The sequence below is a fragment of the Actinia tenebrosa genome, unplaced genomic scaffold, assembly GCF_029948245.1.
Source record: "Actinia tenebrosa isolate PJP-AT-01 unplaced genomic scaffold, QUT_ActTen_1.0 PGA_scaffold3__52_contigs__length_22856419, whole genome shotgun sequence".
NCBI lineage: Eukaryota > Metazoa > Cnidaria > Anthozoa > Actiniaria > Actiniidae > Actinia > Actinia tenebrosa.
The window spans coordinates 14,067,754-14,085,651 of NW_028292580.1; the positions used below are offsets into that span (position 1 = coordinate 14,067,754).

At 37.3% G+C, this 17,898-nt stretch overlaps 3 protein-coding genes across 3 annotated transcripts; 1 reads left to right on the forward strand and 2 right to left on the reverse strand.

Annotated features, from left to right (window-relative positions):
• Positions 1–59: 59 nt before the first annotated feature.
• On the reverse strand, positions 60–10,299 carry LOC116287019 (uncharacterized). The gene is made up of 15 exons (XM_031693626.2): positions 10,162–10,299; positions 8,734–8,866; positions 7,995–8,303; positions 7,523–7,668; positions 6,838–6,982; positions 6,175–6,380; positions 5,191–5,332; positions 4,505–4,716; positions 4,054–4,101; positions 3,038–3,182; positions 2,216–2,427; positions 2,049–2,102; positions 1,662–1,899; positions 1,472–1,575; positions 60–965 (listed from the first exon to the last, which is right to left on the reverse strand). The coding sequence occupies exons 1-15, from the start codon at positions 10,193–10,195 to the stop codon at positions 769–771; spliced, it is 2,325 nt and encodes a 774-aa protein (XP_031549486.1). The 5' UTR covers positions 10,196–10,299; the 3' UTR covers positions 60–768.
• A 651-nt stretch (positions 10,300–10,950) lies between these two features.
• On the forward strand, positions 10,951–13,760 carry LOC148908714 (uncharacterized). Its single transcript, XM_089036033.1, has one exon. It carries the CDS (start codon positions 11,149–11,151, stop codon positions 13,030–13,032), a length of 1,884 nt encoding a protein of 627 aa, XP_088892159.1. The 5' UTR covers positions 10,951–11,148; the 3' UTR covers positions 13,033–13,760.
• LOC148908715 (uncharacterized) lies at positions 13,175–15,718 on the reverse strand. The gene is made up of 3 exons (XM_089036034.1): positions 15,264–15,718; positions 14,789–15,003; positions 13,175–14,498 (listed from the first exon to the last, which is right to left on the reverse strand). Exons 1-3 carry the CDS (start codon positions 15,550–15,552, stop codon positions 13,329–13,331), a joined length of 1,674 nt encoding a protein of 557 aa, XP_088892160.1. The 5' UTR covers positions 15,553–15,718; the 3' UTR covers positions 13,175–13,328.
• Between the last annotated feature and the right edge of the window lie 2,180 nt (positions 15,719–17,898).

A 17,898-nucleotide genomic window follows, 5' to 3' on the forward strand; every position in this document is an offset into this window, starting at 1 on the left:
TTATGTAAAGTTTCTTTTATTTTTTGTTAGAATGCAGAATGCTAAGACAAGACGATCGCGACTTTAAGTAATATTTGTTTAATTTCAACTTACTCTGTGTTAGTGTATGAACCAATCAGCGAATCTGTTGGATTGACTGAACTGAATCTCTGTTTTCACTCAATCACCGATAAATGACGATGATGAAGATGGTAATGAGGATGATGATGAAGATGATGATGATGAAGATGATGATGAGGATGAGGATGATGATGATGATGATGATGATACACCGGTTAAATACGATTAACAAAAAGCGGTGTTGATCAGATGGCAGAATGGTATGATTTAAGAGCCGCAAAAATGGTTGGCTCGGGGAAATCAATATATATATAATTATATAGCGTAAAAAACCTTGTAGTCGGTAATCGCCACCGCAGGTTCAGCAATGGCACAGGAAATTTGATAAGGAACGAGCAAACCGACAATGAAAAAATAAACAAGGAAAATAAAAACCAGTCAGTCACCATTCGTTGGACAAAGCCACCAGACAACCGCCACCAGCCAGCAAGAGACATGCAAAAGTCAGCTAGCCAATCAGATACAGTTATAAAAGAAACAAGCAAAAAGCTGCTGGTTAAAATTCAAACAGTTAACATGGCTGACAAGTATGCAAAATGGCGGAGATGACGTCACATGTGGGCTAGTAATTTCGGGTTTTAATACGGATTGAATTGATTTGAGCTGCTATCCGCGCATTCTCCATTCATCAATTCTTCCAAGCGATTGCTAGTGGTAAACAAATATATCTTTGACGATGAATGATGGTTGGCCACACGACGTAGCAGTATGAATACCAGCTTTGCTTCCGTCAGTTTTACGCCTTAACATCACAGTGGCTCTTCTAAGTGCCTGTCCATTCTGCGCATGCCAGAAATTTTTTGCTGGTTGACCACACATGTATGTTATTCCATTGAACGCATCACCTGTAGATCAAAAATGTTTTTTACAGATTTGTCCACTGTGGATGAACGTATCCTTATCCAAAGTGAAAGGTTAAGGTAAAGTAATTACATTTAGTGTCGGTAGTTTAGTCATTTCATTTAAATCCAATTACCATCAGATAGAAAACGATAGTGCGCATTTTAATCTTAACCGCCATGCAGTAATCCATGTTTGCATATGTTACACCTGAATCTGCAAAGATCAAAGACACGTGGAAACAACACCGAGTTGTCCGCGTGCTTTTCTTATATCACCCTTACGATCTTATCCATCACACTTCTAGGCATTGCACTGTGCTTCTTCAATGAACAAAAAATTTACCAACTTGAGCATTACATGTCTCATTTTTCAAAACTAGTTGCAACGAACATGTTGCATTCTGCATGTTCAAGCTTCGGTATGAATAACACCATTAAGGCGTGATTAACAACAAGGATCATAACTAGGGTAGACATCATCATCATCATAATGCGTGACGTAAACTTACGATCTTTTCCGCCCATTTTTAATTCATTGAATATGATATCGCCTTTTGTCGTGTCAAATTCCTCCAAGCCTGATCTTTCCACTTGCTTATAACCACCTTTCCTCCTGAACACATCAAAGTTAAAAATCCATGATTTCTTTTATTTAAATTGCTATCTCTACTAAACGAATTAAATTATCAAATATGTTACCCTGAACTTCCAAAGATTCTCCAGCAAGAAGCACTTCCCATGAATTCTTGTGTATATAAGATCCGGGTCCAGTTTCCTCTGATGAAAGTAGTCAAACCCGACCCAGGCCTCCGATGACAACCATAAGAAGTCACATGACCTTCTATGACAAGAGCGTTATTGACTCTACGATATTTCACCCGAACTCCATGGAGTAGATGGCCTGATATCCAAGATGGGGTCACTTTTGTCCAAACTCCTATACACGACATAGAAACTCTGACACATCAAGTTAAGTTAAGTTAAGAGAGATAAGAAAGGCATAAACGTACACTGCTGCTCAAGCGCACCTCTCCACTCCCCAAAAAGGTTATGATCAAATATTTGAGTACTTTTTAAGGCACAAACCTTTTTGAAATTTTGGTCGATATTCTTTTGGAAGTTTTGTTGGTGGACTGGAAACTAAAACGAAATCAGATACTCAGAAGCAACGAAGTAGAGAAAAAACGTAACGCATATGCATAACCATACGAACAACATAGTTGATGTTATGTATTATTTTTGTTGCGCCATACCTCTCTGCGTGACTGATTGTGGTGCAAGGGTGGCTTTGGTTTCCTTCTTATTGCATAGATCCTCCTTACAGCAGTGAACGTCACATTTCTTCAGAAGGCCCGTTGTATTGACCATGTCACAGAACAGCTTTGGTTGCTGACACTGAAAGGATGAAGAGCAATTTCGCATTTCTTGTTCTACTATGAGACCAGCAATCGGCTTAGTTACGACCCTGTAAAATTCAATTATGGATACAAAAATAATTAGTGTAGAATTTGTGAACTTTTGTGCCGTGCTGTGACCATCTCGGGCTGGTAAGAAAGTGAAGGCAAAGTTTCCTATAAATATTCTATGTTTTGCGGTAGATATTTTTTTAAAATTTTCTTTAAGGATAAAAACTAAGCAATTTACAAAATAAGTCCAATCAGGCTAAGCTCAGTTTTTAAGTCTCAAATGTTGTATCTTGACGAAGAAGAAGAAGTACGAGAAGATCGTGCGTTTTTTAAAATAATACACTCAACAAAAAAGAGCAACTTAATTGGGACTCCACAGAGTACAATTTGGGATTTAATTATACTCTTGTCCTATCGGAATCGAGAAACTTTTTTGAGTGTATTATAAAGTCATTAATATAGCCTTTCGTAAGAATTGCACATCACAATGCTAAGACTCCTAAAAGTCATTCAATATAAAGCTCTTATTTCTGATTATCTTATTTTTAAAAATGAAACTGTTAACCCATCATTAATATTCACTGAACTAAATTCCGAATATATTTGGTAACCATAGTGAATGCTAATAATGATGTCTATTTTTTAAGTAGAAATAACTAATTGCAGTACCTTGTGGTTATGCAGGCGTCATATTCAAATGGAAGTCCTTCTGGAGTAGCACACGTGAGTTCTCGTGGTGGAGCACACGAGGGAGCGGCAAATAACGATGATGACGAATTGGAACAACTATAGACCATACATTTGAGTGGTTTTCCTTGTAAATGAAAATTAACAAAATCAGAAGCGCTTCAATTGACGGTAATCTAAAAGTTGCCATACAACTCATATCTTTCTTGGGAGTTTCCATTTTCAAAGACCATCTATATTTAGAACGGCCTTCAATCCAACCCCTCGTGAAGCAATGAACAAAGCTATAGCCAACATGTTGGTGTATTGAACAACAGAAGCTATTGAGGAATGTTTTGTTATTTGGCACCCGAATACAAATCTAAAAACAACGTTAGTAGTCCGAGAAAATAGGGGTACTAGTCGCACGCTCCGGGTAATGGCCTCCTGATGTTGCCCACATGTCGACATTTGGACAATATTAATATTCAATTTTGAATAGGCCGTTTTCTCAAGGCTGCGTGCGCATCCAAATTTAAGGAACTTGATGGTCCACGATACCATAACACGAGTATTATCATGCATTGCTATGATTTTTTCCCGATAAGATCGAGAATTTATGAAATCGATTATTCTCCTCTTTAAATATAAAACTGTCTTCTCAATTTTACTGAATTTGCGTTTTTCATTTTAGTGGCCCGTCAAGTTGGATGCGCACGCAACCTTGAGAAAACGCTCTATTCTTAGCAACAAAATAAAGCTACAAATAAATAATATATCTGCCATTATAAAGGGACATGAGCCTTACTCACACGCGCAGTCATGTTTATCCTAATGCGAATAAAAACCCTCTTTTTTATCCTATTTATTTTAGACAGATTTTGTCAGATTTTGCCGTTTTGAAAGGCGCATTTCAAAACGGCATTTTTGATTTTTGCCATATAGATAAATATTATTATTAAATACTATTAGACAACATAGAAACTGTGTGAGAAAGGTCCATTGTAATATATACAAACTTTTAGGGGGTTTTGTTGGGATTGCAGTTTTGGTCAGTGGACTGAAAACTAAAAACAAAAAATATTAACAAATTAGTATAGGAAATCGCACGATCTCGAGTACAATTCGGAATAGGTAAGAGTGATATTCGATGTTTTGAAAGTTTTCAAAATTGATGGACGAGCCTTAAGGCAAGTTCAATTTCAGAACTTTCAAAACATGCATGTATCTTTGTATCACAAGTATCTATAAATTCCAAATTGTATGAGAAGATTGTGCGATTTTTCTTTTATAATACACTCAATAAAATCGAGCAAATTAATTGGGACTCTACAGAGTGCAATTTGGGATAGTAATTGTACTCCTCTTGTTCAATCAGAATCGAGTAATTTTGTTAGGCGCATTATAATAATCATAATTGGTTTTTTTTTTTTTTTTTAAAGTTTTAAGAATATAATAGTTACATTTTACCTTTTGGTGTAGCTGTCTGAGGTATTGGTGTAGTTTTTATTGGTCGTTTCCTGTTGCATAGATTTCCCTCACAACACTGGATATCACATCTCGTTACAAGGCCTGACTTATTAACAGCCTTACAAAACAACTCAGACTCGCATAGTAAAGAGTAGGAGCAGTTACGGATTTCTTGTTCAACTGTAATACCAGCAATTGAGCCCATTGACACCCTGTAGTAATAAAATATAAATATTAGAAAAGATGTCATAGCCAGAAAAAAATTTCGTATGCGTATAAAACACTTGAGGTGCGAACACAACCATGTCTTGGGATTTTATCTTACATGCGCTGGTTTTCCATTTCCTCTACCTTACTGCGTTTCATACAGCACATGTAGAACTCTTTAGCTTTGATACTGTAATGCCTTCCCATTTCAGACCACATGTTTTTCTCTAGAAAATAAGATTCTTTGTTTGAGTTGTATCAACAACTGCTCTAGGGAATTACACGTTGTCTGAAATAGGAAAACATAGCGCTCCATGATCGCTTTTTAAAGGAATAACCTTGAAACAGCTTGCAAGCTTGAAAACAAATGTCTTTGTGGCTGTCCATGGAGAGAATCCATTCATGCAATTGTATATACACGTATATGTAAACGCATATATAGAAAACCATCAATGACCACCCCTTACAATAAGTCATACCTTGAAGTGATACATCTGTCGTACAAAGGAACAGAAGTTCGAGGGCTATTGCATGTGATCTCTTGCTCCGGGCCGCATTGAGGGGGAAAAAGAGGGCTAGATGATTTGGTGCATGCGGATGATATACACTTGAAACTTGAAACTTGAAAATAATGGAGAATGTCAATTATCTTATCTTGGATTGGTGGATGGGTGGATGGGTGGATGGGTGGATGGGTGGATGGGTGGATGGGTGGATGGGTGGATGGGTGGATGGGTGGATGGGTGGATGGGTGGATGGGTGGATGGGTGGATGGGTGGATGGGTGGATGGGTGGATGGGTGGATGGGTGGATGGGTGGATGGGTGGATGGGTGGATGGGTGGATGGTGGATGGTGGACACTTAAAGGCTAAGAACGGCTAGAAACTAAAAATGGGCATTGTGAATTAATAATCATGTTATCGGACTTTGGCAGAAAATCATCTTTAAGTAACGATGCCGTTTAGAACGATAGCACCCAACGGCAAGGCATGCGCAGTGAAGATTTCTATAATTGGCTTAAATAATTATATCCAAGCTCTCTGGTTGGCCGAAAAAAATAGTCATTGTATTTTTTACGGAAAAACGCCGAAATAGTAGCGAATTGTCATTCCATTTACCAAAGATACATCGGAACTATTGTCCGAATTTTTTTTAGACCAATTATATCTGGGGAACACTCGGAAATCGTTCCCCACATACAATTTGTTCCAAGCTCGCCTATGTTATCAATCGTTGTTCAACAAGTCTGCTCGCCAATTTACGGCAACTATACCGGACTTGTATAAGAACAAGAACGAAAATAAGTTTGAATTTGGCGCTTTTCGAATTTAAGCCAATAAGATTGAAAAATGTAATTTAATTAACACTTCCGTAATCCAAATCGTAAACGGCTGCCCATGCCGCGGGCCTATTGTTCTCGCTATTGTTCTAAACGGCATCGTTACTTAATCAAAGTAACTTGCCTTCTGATTCCGTAGGTTGTATTTTTGTTTGGTATGAATTGTCCTTGTTACACAATTCTCCTTTGCAGCAGTTAACGTTGCAACTTTGTATGGCTCCAGTGCTGTTAGCTGTGCTGCAAAACACGTCATACTTACAAAGAAAGGAGCTAGAACAGTTTCGATTTACTTGTGTCACTGTTACTCCCTCAACAGGCTCTAAAGTTATCCTGAAAACCAACCAAAGGTTAATAAAGCTTGTTTGCAGATTAGATAAAGGGCATTCCTGTTTTTCTTACAAATAGATTATAAGACAACAATAGAATTCCGCTCGGTGATGAAAAAAAAAAAGAGGTAATTTGGAGAATGATTTTTTTTGCGATACATAAATTTTTTTAAATATTTCCCCCAAACAACTATTGATGTCTACCCGGAAGGCAGCATGTTGGAAATACTAAAGACGAGTCTGGGACAAGCTGCGTAATGCGATGCGTAAAAACATTGCCACCTGATTTTCGTTAAGAACATCTTTAATATATCTGTTGAAATTATTAAGCGCGGACATCTGGACGTTCCGCGCGTACCAAACCGACAGCGACTTGACGTAGTCGTTTTTGAGCATGATTGTTTGACGAGCAGAAATTACGCTATTTTATATTTTCGAGTACAAAATGCTGATACCAGTACCTTGAAGTCATGCAGGCGTCGTATTCAAATGGCAGTCCTTTTGGAGTAGCACATGTGATTTCTTGTGGTGGAGCGCATGGGGGAGTGGGAAAGAGGGATGACGACGAATTGGAGCACACATGTACCATACATTTTAGCGGTTTTTCTAATACAAATAGAAATATTTATTATCAATCTTAGTTTTCTGAATTTATTATCAAGCGATCATATGATGATCCATGTTATCTAGAATGCGATGAATCAAAATATCGAGTACAATCATGGGATTAAGTAGACAAGATTTATTTTGAAGACAAACAAGAACATCCTTAAAATATAGAGTGTGTGTACCATGTGACTCAAAATCCCTTGAGATAAGAATAACAATGAAATAGACACCATCTTAGTTGATTTAACAAGAGAAGCTAATGAGGAATTCTTTGTTATCGTCAATTAAGATGGCGGCAATGACGTAACATGCACCTGCTCTATTGGATTGGCCAAACTCTATTTAGGGGCCACATGACAATAGACCCCTTGCATGTGATGTCAAAGCAGCTCAATCTGGGGACAAAACAAAAGAATTCAAATCTCCTGAGAATTAGAACCTATTGTTTTGTGCCCTAGATTGAGCTGCATTCCAAAGTGCTGCAAGTGGTCTATTATAGGCCCCGATTTCCATACAACAATACAAGCAGATACTTACTTTTGATAGTCATATCGTTGGACGGTTCCTCAATATCCCTTCCCCCTTCACAGAAAGGATTCAGTTTATTGACTGAGAGTATGCTCGAGCTTGTACAGTAGATATACGAAATTCGATGGCTGCATCGTTTTGTTTCTGTGTACAATCTGTTGAAAAAAGACACTGCGACGCTTTCTTTAAACATTTATATACAGCTTCCTGCATTGTCCCTATTCGTGGTGGAGCAATGTTTTTTTAATTACAGACCATTCACCAAATAATAAAATTATTTGTTTTAGTTGTATCCATATACACGTGTTTTCTCATGCACAACCGTTAAACAATGAAATGTACTCTTTGGAATGGCACGTGTCTGTAATAGAAACACCTTGCACTCCGACGAATAGGGTCTATATTTTTTAGCAGTAACAATAATTTACCTTTTATATGCAAGAAACAATTTCAATCTACAATAGTCAATAAAAAAATATACCTGCATAAATCCGGATCCTTTTTGTTTTTATTGAAAGCAGCACGAAACTTCTCAGCACATTGCAGAGATTCCTCGAAAAACCTCTTGTCGCATGGCAGAACTTTCTTCACTGCGTTTGGAATCATTTCCCAGTTGATCTTCATCTTGTGGTCGGAGCAATAGAACGATGCTTTATTGACCTGCTTCAAAGTCACGTCCATCATTTTCTCGACGGCTTCACGGAGTTTGGGGTACAAGGCATACAGCGAACTGTAACATCTGTCGACAATCAACTTCCGGGAACATTGCTGAAGCTTTTTGACCTCCTCTCTACGTGGACAGGAAAGAAAACGTAATTCGATTTTATAAATTCCATTATCCCTGCCTTCCATACGGAAGGTAAGTAGGGCAGATCGGCAGGATAGTTCAAGCGGTGGCTGTTTTAAAAATTTCGTTCCTTGGTGAACAACACCGAAACATTAGTTAGACCTCAGTAGGTTACCCTACCTCAGAAAACAGCACTAATTTAACAGGAAGCATAAATGTACAGACTAATAATTACTTAATAGCTATGCCAGATTTTCCTAATGAACCCAATCCACCAAGACCATGTGTCATTCTCTAGAAATAAGATTCTTTGTTTGAGTTGTATCTATATCTTCTGATGTGTAACCATTAAACAAAGAAATGATACTCTAGGGAATGACATATAGTCTGAAATGGAAAAACAGTGGTAAAATTCGGTCGAAGTCACACTTACCTACAATTCGCAGAGGGATCGTCAATAAGAGCTTGCAGCATTGTCTTCTCGCATTTATGAAGCTCAACCATTAAGAAGGTGTCATTGCACCCAAACCCTGGCGCATGCTGGGATGCACAGGGTACTATTATTACTGTTGATATCAAAAAAAAAAACGTCAATCCAGACTTCAATCCAGAAATTGATGTTAGTTAAACTCAGATCCAAATGGGTACAAATGGGACAAATGATTAAGCCTATATAGCGGGGTTTCTCGCCAATTGTGCGCAAGTGGCCGCCTGCTAATATAGTTATTCTCGGTGACCATGTACTTATGTAAGCTTTTCTTTAATACCTTTCATGTACTATAAATATCAAAACGGATCAGAGAACTGGTAAACCTTTGAAGTAAGGTATATTAGCTTCAGTCTGTTCAGTGTGAACTACTTTTTTAATTCATCTATTATTAAGCAGCACCCTGACTTGGATAAGCCCTAAGAACATTGTTTTGGGTCTCAATCAACGGGTTGCTTTGAGTTTTATTGTTGAATGGTTAGAGTGCAAACCACATATCTGTGAAATAGTACTCATCAGACGGTACAAAATAGCACAAATGAAACAATTGAAAACAAAATAAATAAATGTGTTTAGTTCTGTTTAGTTGTAATTGTACTCTTCACGAATATATGGTTTGCACTCTACCATGCACTAGGTATTTATTATACCAAAAAAAATGTAGTGCCTCATTATTTTGTTGATCGATCAATAATCACTATAAAACGGAAATGTTACTTAATCTTAAGGATTGAATAACGTTATTAAAAAAAGATCTTGATTATGATATATACATATATGTATAGAGAGAGAGCGAGAGAGAGAGAGAGAGAGAGAGAGAGTCAAATGTCTTGACATCCACGATCATGTTATGTTTAATGACGTGCAACAAAGATTTGACGTATTTAACACGACGCAGTACCGAATTGATTCGACCATTTTTCATACTCTTATGTATTATTGAACTTTTGCTGCTCTCTGCTAGATGTTTTGCCTATTTTTCGTAAAAAATATCCCTTTTATGAGTATTATAAAATATACTTAATCAAAATTTTAACTTGATGGTGCCATTCAACTAGAGTATCAACATGCAAAGGTTAAGAATTTACAGCATTTTTACTACAACTAGTACTGTCGTAATTTGCAATTAAAAAGACCGAAGAAATATTGTGCAAGCATTTTAGCACTAAACAAATAAGCAAAGAAAGCCTGTTCTTAAATCAATCATAAAATTTCATAGATTGAAAGAATGTTGATAAAACCTTCGACACGTTATATGGGTCGTGAATCGTCCGCTATTGAACACAAGTCTACAAGTGATGTACCTAATCTGGCGACTCATATAATAATGTTCTAACTTGTTTCCATATTTCCTTAGATGACTTGCTTACTTACCAAGAAATAGTGTTAGTACTTGTGTGGATATCATCACCAGGTCAGTATAATGGCTGTTGAATTAAGGAATGTCGTGATGATTGTACTCTCGCTCTAGTCTAGTCTTTCAAATGGTGAAATGTAAGCAGCCAGGGTGTTGATAACTGTTCAGTTATCATCATGTAACGCAAGAGGTCAAGCCATGGTGCACGAGCCAGACCAATCCCACTTTAGCAGACACTTGGGGGACGATGCCAGACCGGTTAACCCAGATCAATTTTGATTACGGCGTCAGCTTCAATGTTGCCGTGCGATCGATGCATAATTTTGTTGAGACCGTATAGAATTTAGCCCTTGCGTGCTATGACTAGCAAATCTGGTAAGTCGCTTCTGTCGCCGATCACCAAGCATAATTAACCCATGGCCACTCCTTTTCACGTGGGAAAAACTAGCTGTAATTTACAAATATGTACATTTGCACACAAACTTGAAGTGACAAAAAAATAAGATCTTATTTTATGCGGATAGGTAAAGTAAACGAGATGCAAAGGTGTCCGTACATCGTAGTTTTAACATTTATGTCTTGCAAGTAGCAAGAAGAGCTCGAACAGGGAGTAAGACTCCACATGCAATACCACTGCGTTTTATCAGTGGTGGCTGGACTTTGATCATGAAAAAAGGGGAGCATGCCCCCCCCCTATACTCACTAGATCTCCCATACACTGTTTTTAGTATTAATGACTCTCTAGTTGATTTTAATGGAGGAAGAAAACCGGAATACTCGGAAGAAACCATTTTGTGAGAAATACTCCAGTTTCGAGTTCTCGGTTAGCGACCGCTGGACTCTAAGCCGCGTGTTCGCTTCTAACGCGAAAACGAGGCTATCCCTGTATTGCTGGCGTGACAACAACAACAATCCCTTATCAACGAGTGTGTTTTTTATTCCAAGTAGTAGCAAAAGTCAGTAATACGGTGATTTTATTTGAAATTTTTAAGTGAACTAATTCAATGGAAACCATTCCATCGCTTGATGAGCTAAAAAAGTTTACTGTCAAGGAATTACGCGAGATTTTACGTCGTGAAAATCAGACGTCGAGTGGAAACAAGTCTGACCTTGTGATTCGATGTCACACAACTTTCCAAAGGAAAGATTTAAGATTACAAGGAGATGCTGAGACCAAGGATCATTATGTAAAACCGCAAGCCAGAGAGCAAGCATTAGTAAATATCGTATCAAACACTAAAAGCAACGAAGAAACAACCTACGAAAAGCTATCGCGTGAATGTTCACACTGCCAGTGGAGCAAGGACTTACGAAACCTACCCACGTTTAACCTTGTGCAGCTTTACGATTACCTTGTAACCAAGACATCCAAGTATAACCACACATCTATTCAGACATCAGCTTACAAAAAACTCAAAGCGTATCAGTTTTTTAAAGAGGGACATATCAAAGACATTCGAGTCGGTTGTTCTACGAGAGTTACGTATGTCGAAGCAGAAGTGTTGGCTTCCATGAAGCAAGAGAAATACAAGGCCATTATCTCTTTCACTCATCTTGGAGATGTTTTAAAAGCTGCTTGTATGTGCCCAGCAGGGAGGGGTGTACATGGTCGTGGCCATTGTAATCATGTTGGTGGGGTCTTATTTGCCATGGAAGACTTCTCCCATAGAGGTTTGAAGGAAAGCTGTGAGCCAGTGTCATGCACATCAAGGCTATGTAGTTGGAATGTACCTCGAAATGTTCGGATACAGCCTAAGCCAGTGGATGACATCGTAATTACAAAGTATAGCTTTGGAAAAGAAGCAAGAAAAAAAGCAAAAAACAGCCTGTATGATCCAAGGGCTCCAGATGACAGACAAATAAACACAGGAAGACTTGAAACACTGTGTTCCAATCTTGCTCAATCTATGCAAAGCTCTTCATTTTTCTTGTTTCATGATATCAAGCCTCTGCAAGTTGATGATGAGAATTTGATTATTGACAATGTTTGTGAGTCAGTTCCTGAAAGTGCACCAGATATTGAAATAGAACAAGATATTGAGTTGCCATTCAATGATTTTTATGACATTTCAACTATGAATTTTAAGTCAATGATTGACATTTATACTGAGAAAGCTGATGACAATGAAATAGAAACAATTGAGAGGATGACAAGAGGACAGAGTGCAAATGCATCTTGGCGGGAATTAAAGAGGATTAAACTGACTGCTTCAAATTTCAAATCTGCAGCAGTCAGGACGTCAGAACCTGATAAGCTGCTAAAGAGGATGATGTATATCCCTGATGTCAGAAAGCCTGTTCCAGCACTTGAATATGGACAGTTGCATGAATCTGTTGCAGTTGAAGACTACATTGCAGTGAAAGCTAGAGAGGGGAATGCAAATTTGAAAGTCTGGGAAGTAGGAACAATTATTTCAAAAGTCAGGCCAGGATATGGGGCAAGCCTTGACAGAATGGTTTTCGACCAGAATGCTAATGGGCAGAAGCAGGGTGGATTAGAAGTGAAATGTCCTTTTTCGAAGAAAGGAATGTCTGTTGAAGAAGCATGCCAGGACAAAAACTTCTGTTTATCAATACGAGACGGTCAAGTTCCTAAACTAAAACATGGTCATCAATACTACTATCAAGTCCAGGGACAAATGTTTGTCTGTGAGCTACAATGGATTGATTTTGTAGTTTGGTTTGGTCCAGCAAACTTGAACATTGAAAGAGTATACTTTGATAGACAGTGGTGGTTTAGTTTTGTTCTACCAAGGATCGAATACTTCTATCGAAGGGCATTTCTCCCCGAAGTGTTTACAAGAAGAGTTCAGCATGGCATCCCACTTTATAAGCATGGTGGTTGGAAAAGTTTCAAGAAGACACAAAAGGCCAAAAGAAGTGTTTAGCCTTGTAAAATATAGTTAAAGTGCAGTCAGTAGTTACATGTACATGTATTTTGTGGGTATACTGACTGCAGGCTATTAACAATTTTGCACAAATTTTTATCAACATATGGTTTGTTTTTAAGAAAAACGTTTTTGGACAAAACAAGTCACTGTATTTTTATTACTAAATCTTACATACATGATTTGTATGAAATGTACAAAAAGTTCTTGGTTACTTGATAGCTAAATAGTCATTCGAAGACTTTTATAGTAGAAAAATACTTTTGTAATTATCTTAATAATAATCTCATTATTAATCAGATACATTTTGGTGGGAGTAAAGGTGGCAAAAAATTAGTTAGATAGGAGCAAACAGTAAATATCTGATTAGCTACATGAGATAGACTTAAAGGCAGGGTCCCATCAAGAATATGATATCCCTTTATTCTCCCTATTGCTCGCTCCACATGAATGCGTACAGATGCAATATGCACTGTCTCTTGAACTTCTTCAGCAGTAAGCTGATTTCTACTACCTTTGTAAGGAGGAATGTTTAAATGTACTCCCTGAGGTAAGATGTCTCCAATATCAAACCCCCTGTCAGCCATGACATTATCCCCAGTATTAAGAAATTGGATTAAGCCTGATTGCTGAGTTATAAACTTATCTGAAACCCTTCCACCCCACAGTTTAGAAACAAAGGTTACTTGACCATTTGGAGAAATACCAATTAAAGCTTTAAAAGTGTTGTGGTGTTTGTAATTCGACCATGTTAATGATTGCGCTGTCATAGAAGAGGGAACCTCCACAAATATCTCTGTACAATCAATTATTACCCTTGTTGTTGGATACAGAGCAAACTGCTCTGGCATATTTCTTCTCACTGCACTTTGAGAAGGAAATGGAAATAACTGGTCTAATTCAAAATATAAAAAATTTATCCAGGTACAAAAAATCTTGGAAAAATGACCCATAGAGATGTTAAACCTATCAGCTAAATCCCTGACAAAAAGACCAACTTTAAGTCTAACTAATACCATAAAAAACTCATTTATAAATGTTATGTTCCTTTTGGGACCTGGTTTCTTTTTGCCTTGTTCTTGATATGTCTGGGAATCTTTTACATCACCACTGCCCCAATACTGCATTTTTTCAAGTTTTGGTTCAATGTAATTAAAAAAGTGCACAAGTGTATCATAGTTGGGGAATCCAGTGTAAAACTGAATGGCAGAGTCATCATCTTTAAATTTCTGAAGGCTGAATTCCCTTTCTTTGTAGTCATCAAGTTCTTTCTGTAAATTTCCCACTTTAACCCTAAGACTGTTCAACATCTCTGACTTGACTTCTAGCCTTTCCTGCATAGTCTGTTGGTATTCGCAAGGGTACTTAGGTGTTTGAGTAAAGGTGAAGGCATAATCATGGTCATTATTCTTTGAAGATGATGGAAAATCAAATGACCAGTCAGTCTGTGTGGATTTTTCTTGTACCTGCAATACAACAAGAAAGTTTTTTGTCAAGTTTACTCTCATAAATATATAATAATAAATATAGCAATGAACAACAATAACATTATGGGTAGTTATTTAAAACAGCACAACACATTTATAAGTTTTACAAACATTTATATTTGAGCACTTGGATGGCATTCTGTGCTGCTATCAGTGCAACATAAAATGAGACTTATTAGTTTTATACTCGCAAGGTAAACCCATAATACCAAGGGTATATTTTTTGGGCAAAAGAAAAAAAACATTCATAATAGTTTGTATGTAACTACCTGAGGCATATCAGTTTCGTCAGTCTCGCATACATTTACTGCAGGTTCACTGGGGCTCTCTTCAAGGTCCTTTTTCTCTTCAATGTCAATGTAAACGCTTTGTTCTTGAGGCTTTGGTGACACATTTTCTTTACTTTTTAACACTCTTCTTGTCAAAACTCTTCTTGTCTTTTTCTTGGGTTGAGGTGACCACTCGAAAATCGATGGCTCTGCACCTGCAACAACAGTGAAACGATAGTGATAAATAGGTAATTTTAAACAGTGAAACGAGTTTTGAGTAAGCTACTAGGTTCGAGCTAGTCTATAATGGGCACAAGGAAAGTAGAATTTAATGTATCTGACTTTTTACTTATCATTTGACTGAAAGAACATGTTATAAGCCATTACATAGGCTCCATGCATGCAGTAAGCATTTTGAATGAAACAATCAAACAAAGTAAATCCAGCTTGATCGATAATCACTTAGCTCACGTACCTGGCCGTAACCTATGTCGCGTTCCTCCTGGAGGTTTGTAAATGTCTTCTTGCTGAAAATGTTTATCGCAGACCACTGTAGATGGCTTAACATAAAATCCATCTCTCCCATGCTGCCTCTTGATCAAGTTGCACCAGCGAGTTCGCAAAGATACCTTCGCTGGGAACTGGAAAAACCGAATGTTTGAACGGCTTCCATCGTTCAAGTATTCAAAGCTATTGCAAGCTGCTGCTGCACATTGCTTTCCTCGGCTTCTTTGCCTTTTCTTGTTAGTATTATTTACCTCCATAAGTCGTTGAAACGATCAAAAAGCTTTCTTAACAGCAACTAATACTAAAAACCTCTTATATCTGTCACAGAGAGATGAGTTCGTATACAGGGATAGCCTCGATTCCAAGTTATCGAAGCGCGCCCCAATATCTTTTTCCAGCGGTCTTACGCGATCTAGCAAAGGGAGTATTGCAGGGAATGAAAAAACCGATCAGCCGAAATAGCGCGCATCATACCCGGTACTCAAAGTGACAGCACTCAAAAGCTGATTAACAAGAAATAACTGATTATTTGTCAATTAATTTAATACAAAAATTAACCATAAAATAAAACATTAAAAAGAATCCAAACTGTGTCTGACTTTTAAATACTTAAAATTTTTGGGGAGCTGGAAATGTCTGAAAACATGGCTATGATGGGAAATAAGAAGATGACACGCGTTTATACACCAGATTGAAAAAATATAGCTTATTTAATGAGTCACTGGCGGAGCTTTATACATAGATCATTAAGCGAATCGTGAGAAGGAGACGAAAACATTCGAAGATCTCAAGTATCCTGTAAGTGTGGTTTATTCACATACGGTTTGGCAGTTACAACGTACTTTTTGTCATTATTTTGTGGTTGTCTTCCAAAATACATCAAAACCACAATACAACCACAGCGAAAGATTAAACCCCCGCAACTTAAATTGGAGCAAACAATTATTGATTATTGAAAACGATTTAACGACCTCTCTAGAAGTACATGAACCTTAAGGTGGCTCGACTGGGTTTTGTTTGTGGCGTACCTTCAAAGTTTGAAGGGGAAATGCGTCGCTGCCAATAAATTAATTTCAAATAAAGTATTATGACATGTCTAGAGATAGATTCAAGTTTTAAATGATATACAATTTATTATGATCGGAGTTACCATAGCAATACAGTGACGTCATGTCATTTTTTTATACATTCCATTTTTGGCGAAATCAGACGTTTGTTTTAAAAATTGTTTAACAGAACTTAAAGTTCATATGTTTGTCTTCAACTTAACGAAGTTTCGAAGATTTGTATGGAAGCGTTTCGAAATAATTGCCGTCGGAACTTTTGGGCAACAAAAATGTAAACGATGCAAAGCAATTAGTTCATGTGACCGAAACCTTTTCTTACTGGACTTGGGAAAAGATTTTTTTGGGGTCATAGTGTTGTGTTACTATTCCAATAGTCCTTCTGAAAAATGGAAAGAAATCGCGTTATTCGATTTCGAGAAATATGATTTCAAGCCTAGTTAGTAAAGTTGTGCCTTTTGATATCTTTGATGTCAAAGGTTTCACTTGTCTTTACTACTTTTGCAAACCTTCTCACCAAAGACAAGTATTCTTATTTTTATTTACCACTTGGAGATTTTTGAGATTTCTTTTCACTAATTCTAAAGATTTTTTTAATGGTCAACTTTACAACTATTTGTCAATTAATTTAGTACAAAAATCAACCATAAAATGAAACATTAAAAAGTAAAGAAAGAATCCAAACTGTGTCTGACTTTTCACTTAAATCTTTTGGGGAGCTGGAAATGTCTGAAAACATGGCTATGATAGGAAATAAGAAGATGACACGTGTTTATACACCAGATTAAAAGAATATAGCTTATTTAATGAGTCACTGGCGGAGCTTTACACATAGATCATTAAGAGAATCGTGAGAAGGAGACGAAAACATTCGAAGATCTCAAGTATCCCTGTACATGCGGTTTATTCACATACGGTTTGGCAGTTACAACGTAATTTTGTCATTATTTTGTGGTCGTCTTCCAAAATACATCAAACCACAATACAAACACAGCGAAAGATTAAACCCTCGCAACTTAAATTGGAGCAAACAATTATTGATTATTGAAAACGATTTAACGACCTCTCTAGAAGTACATGAACCTTAAACACGCAGAAACGGACTACTAGTACAAAACGTGCAATTCCGTGTAATATTTAGGACATGCAATTTTCTTAAGCATTTTTTTCTTTCTTTTCTGCATTATCAACAATAAACGAATTGCAGTAACAGGTCACGTGACCCTAGCTACTTTCCTTAAATCGATCGAAAAATTGTCTCAAAATGAACTACCGAGATAAATGAAAAGAGCACCTCGCTATTAATATACGAAGACATTTTTTCATACGAAAACGTGTGACACAGAAGAAATGGCATTATATGAATATAAAATGAAAAGTTATGTAAGTGGGATTTGTATGTGGAAATGTGATGGCTGTCAAGCCCTTGCTTCTTTCGCTCATTCGTTGTTTCTTACTGCGAGAATGTGGAAGGGGTTGAACAGTTAACTGACAACTTACCTAAAAATTAGTAACTGGCAATGAATCGGGTACCCGCAT

Excerpts from the sequence above, each read along its gene's own strand:
- LOC116287019 (XM_031693626.2), bottom strand. The coding sequence starts at position 10,195 with ATGATATCCACACAAGTACTAACACTATTTCTTG. Across the intron at positions 5,333-6,174 it reads ACAACCTACGGAATCAGAAG|TTTCAAGTTTCAAGTGTATA; the intron begins GCAAGTTACTTT and ends ATTATTTTCAAG. Across the intron at positions 4,717-5,190 it reads GACAGATGTATCACTTCAAG|GGTGTCAATGGGCTCAATTG; the intron begins GTATGACTTATT and ends TTATTACTACAG.
- LOC148908714 (XM_089036033.1), top strand. The coding sequence starts at position 11,149 with ATGGAAACCATTCCATCGCTTGATGAGCTAAAAAAGTTTACTGTCAAG.
- LOC148908715 (XM_089036034.1), bottom strand. The coding sequence starts at position 15,552 with ATGGAGGTAAATAATACTAACAAGAAAAGGCAAAGAAGCCGAGGAAAG. Across the intron at positions 15,004-15,263 it reads GCGACATAGGTTACGGCCAG|GTGCAGAGCCATCGATTTTC; the intron begins GTACGTGAGCTA and ends CTGTTGTTGCAG. Across the intron at positions 14,499-14,788 it reads ACGAAACTGATATGCCTCAG|GTACAAGAAAAATCCACACA; the intron begins GTAGTTACATAC and ends GTTGTATTGCAG.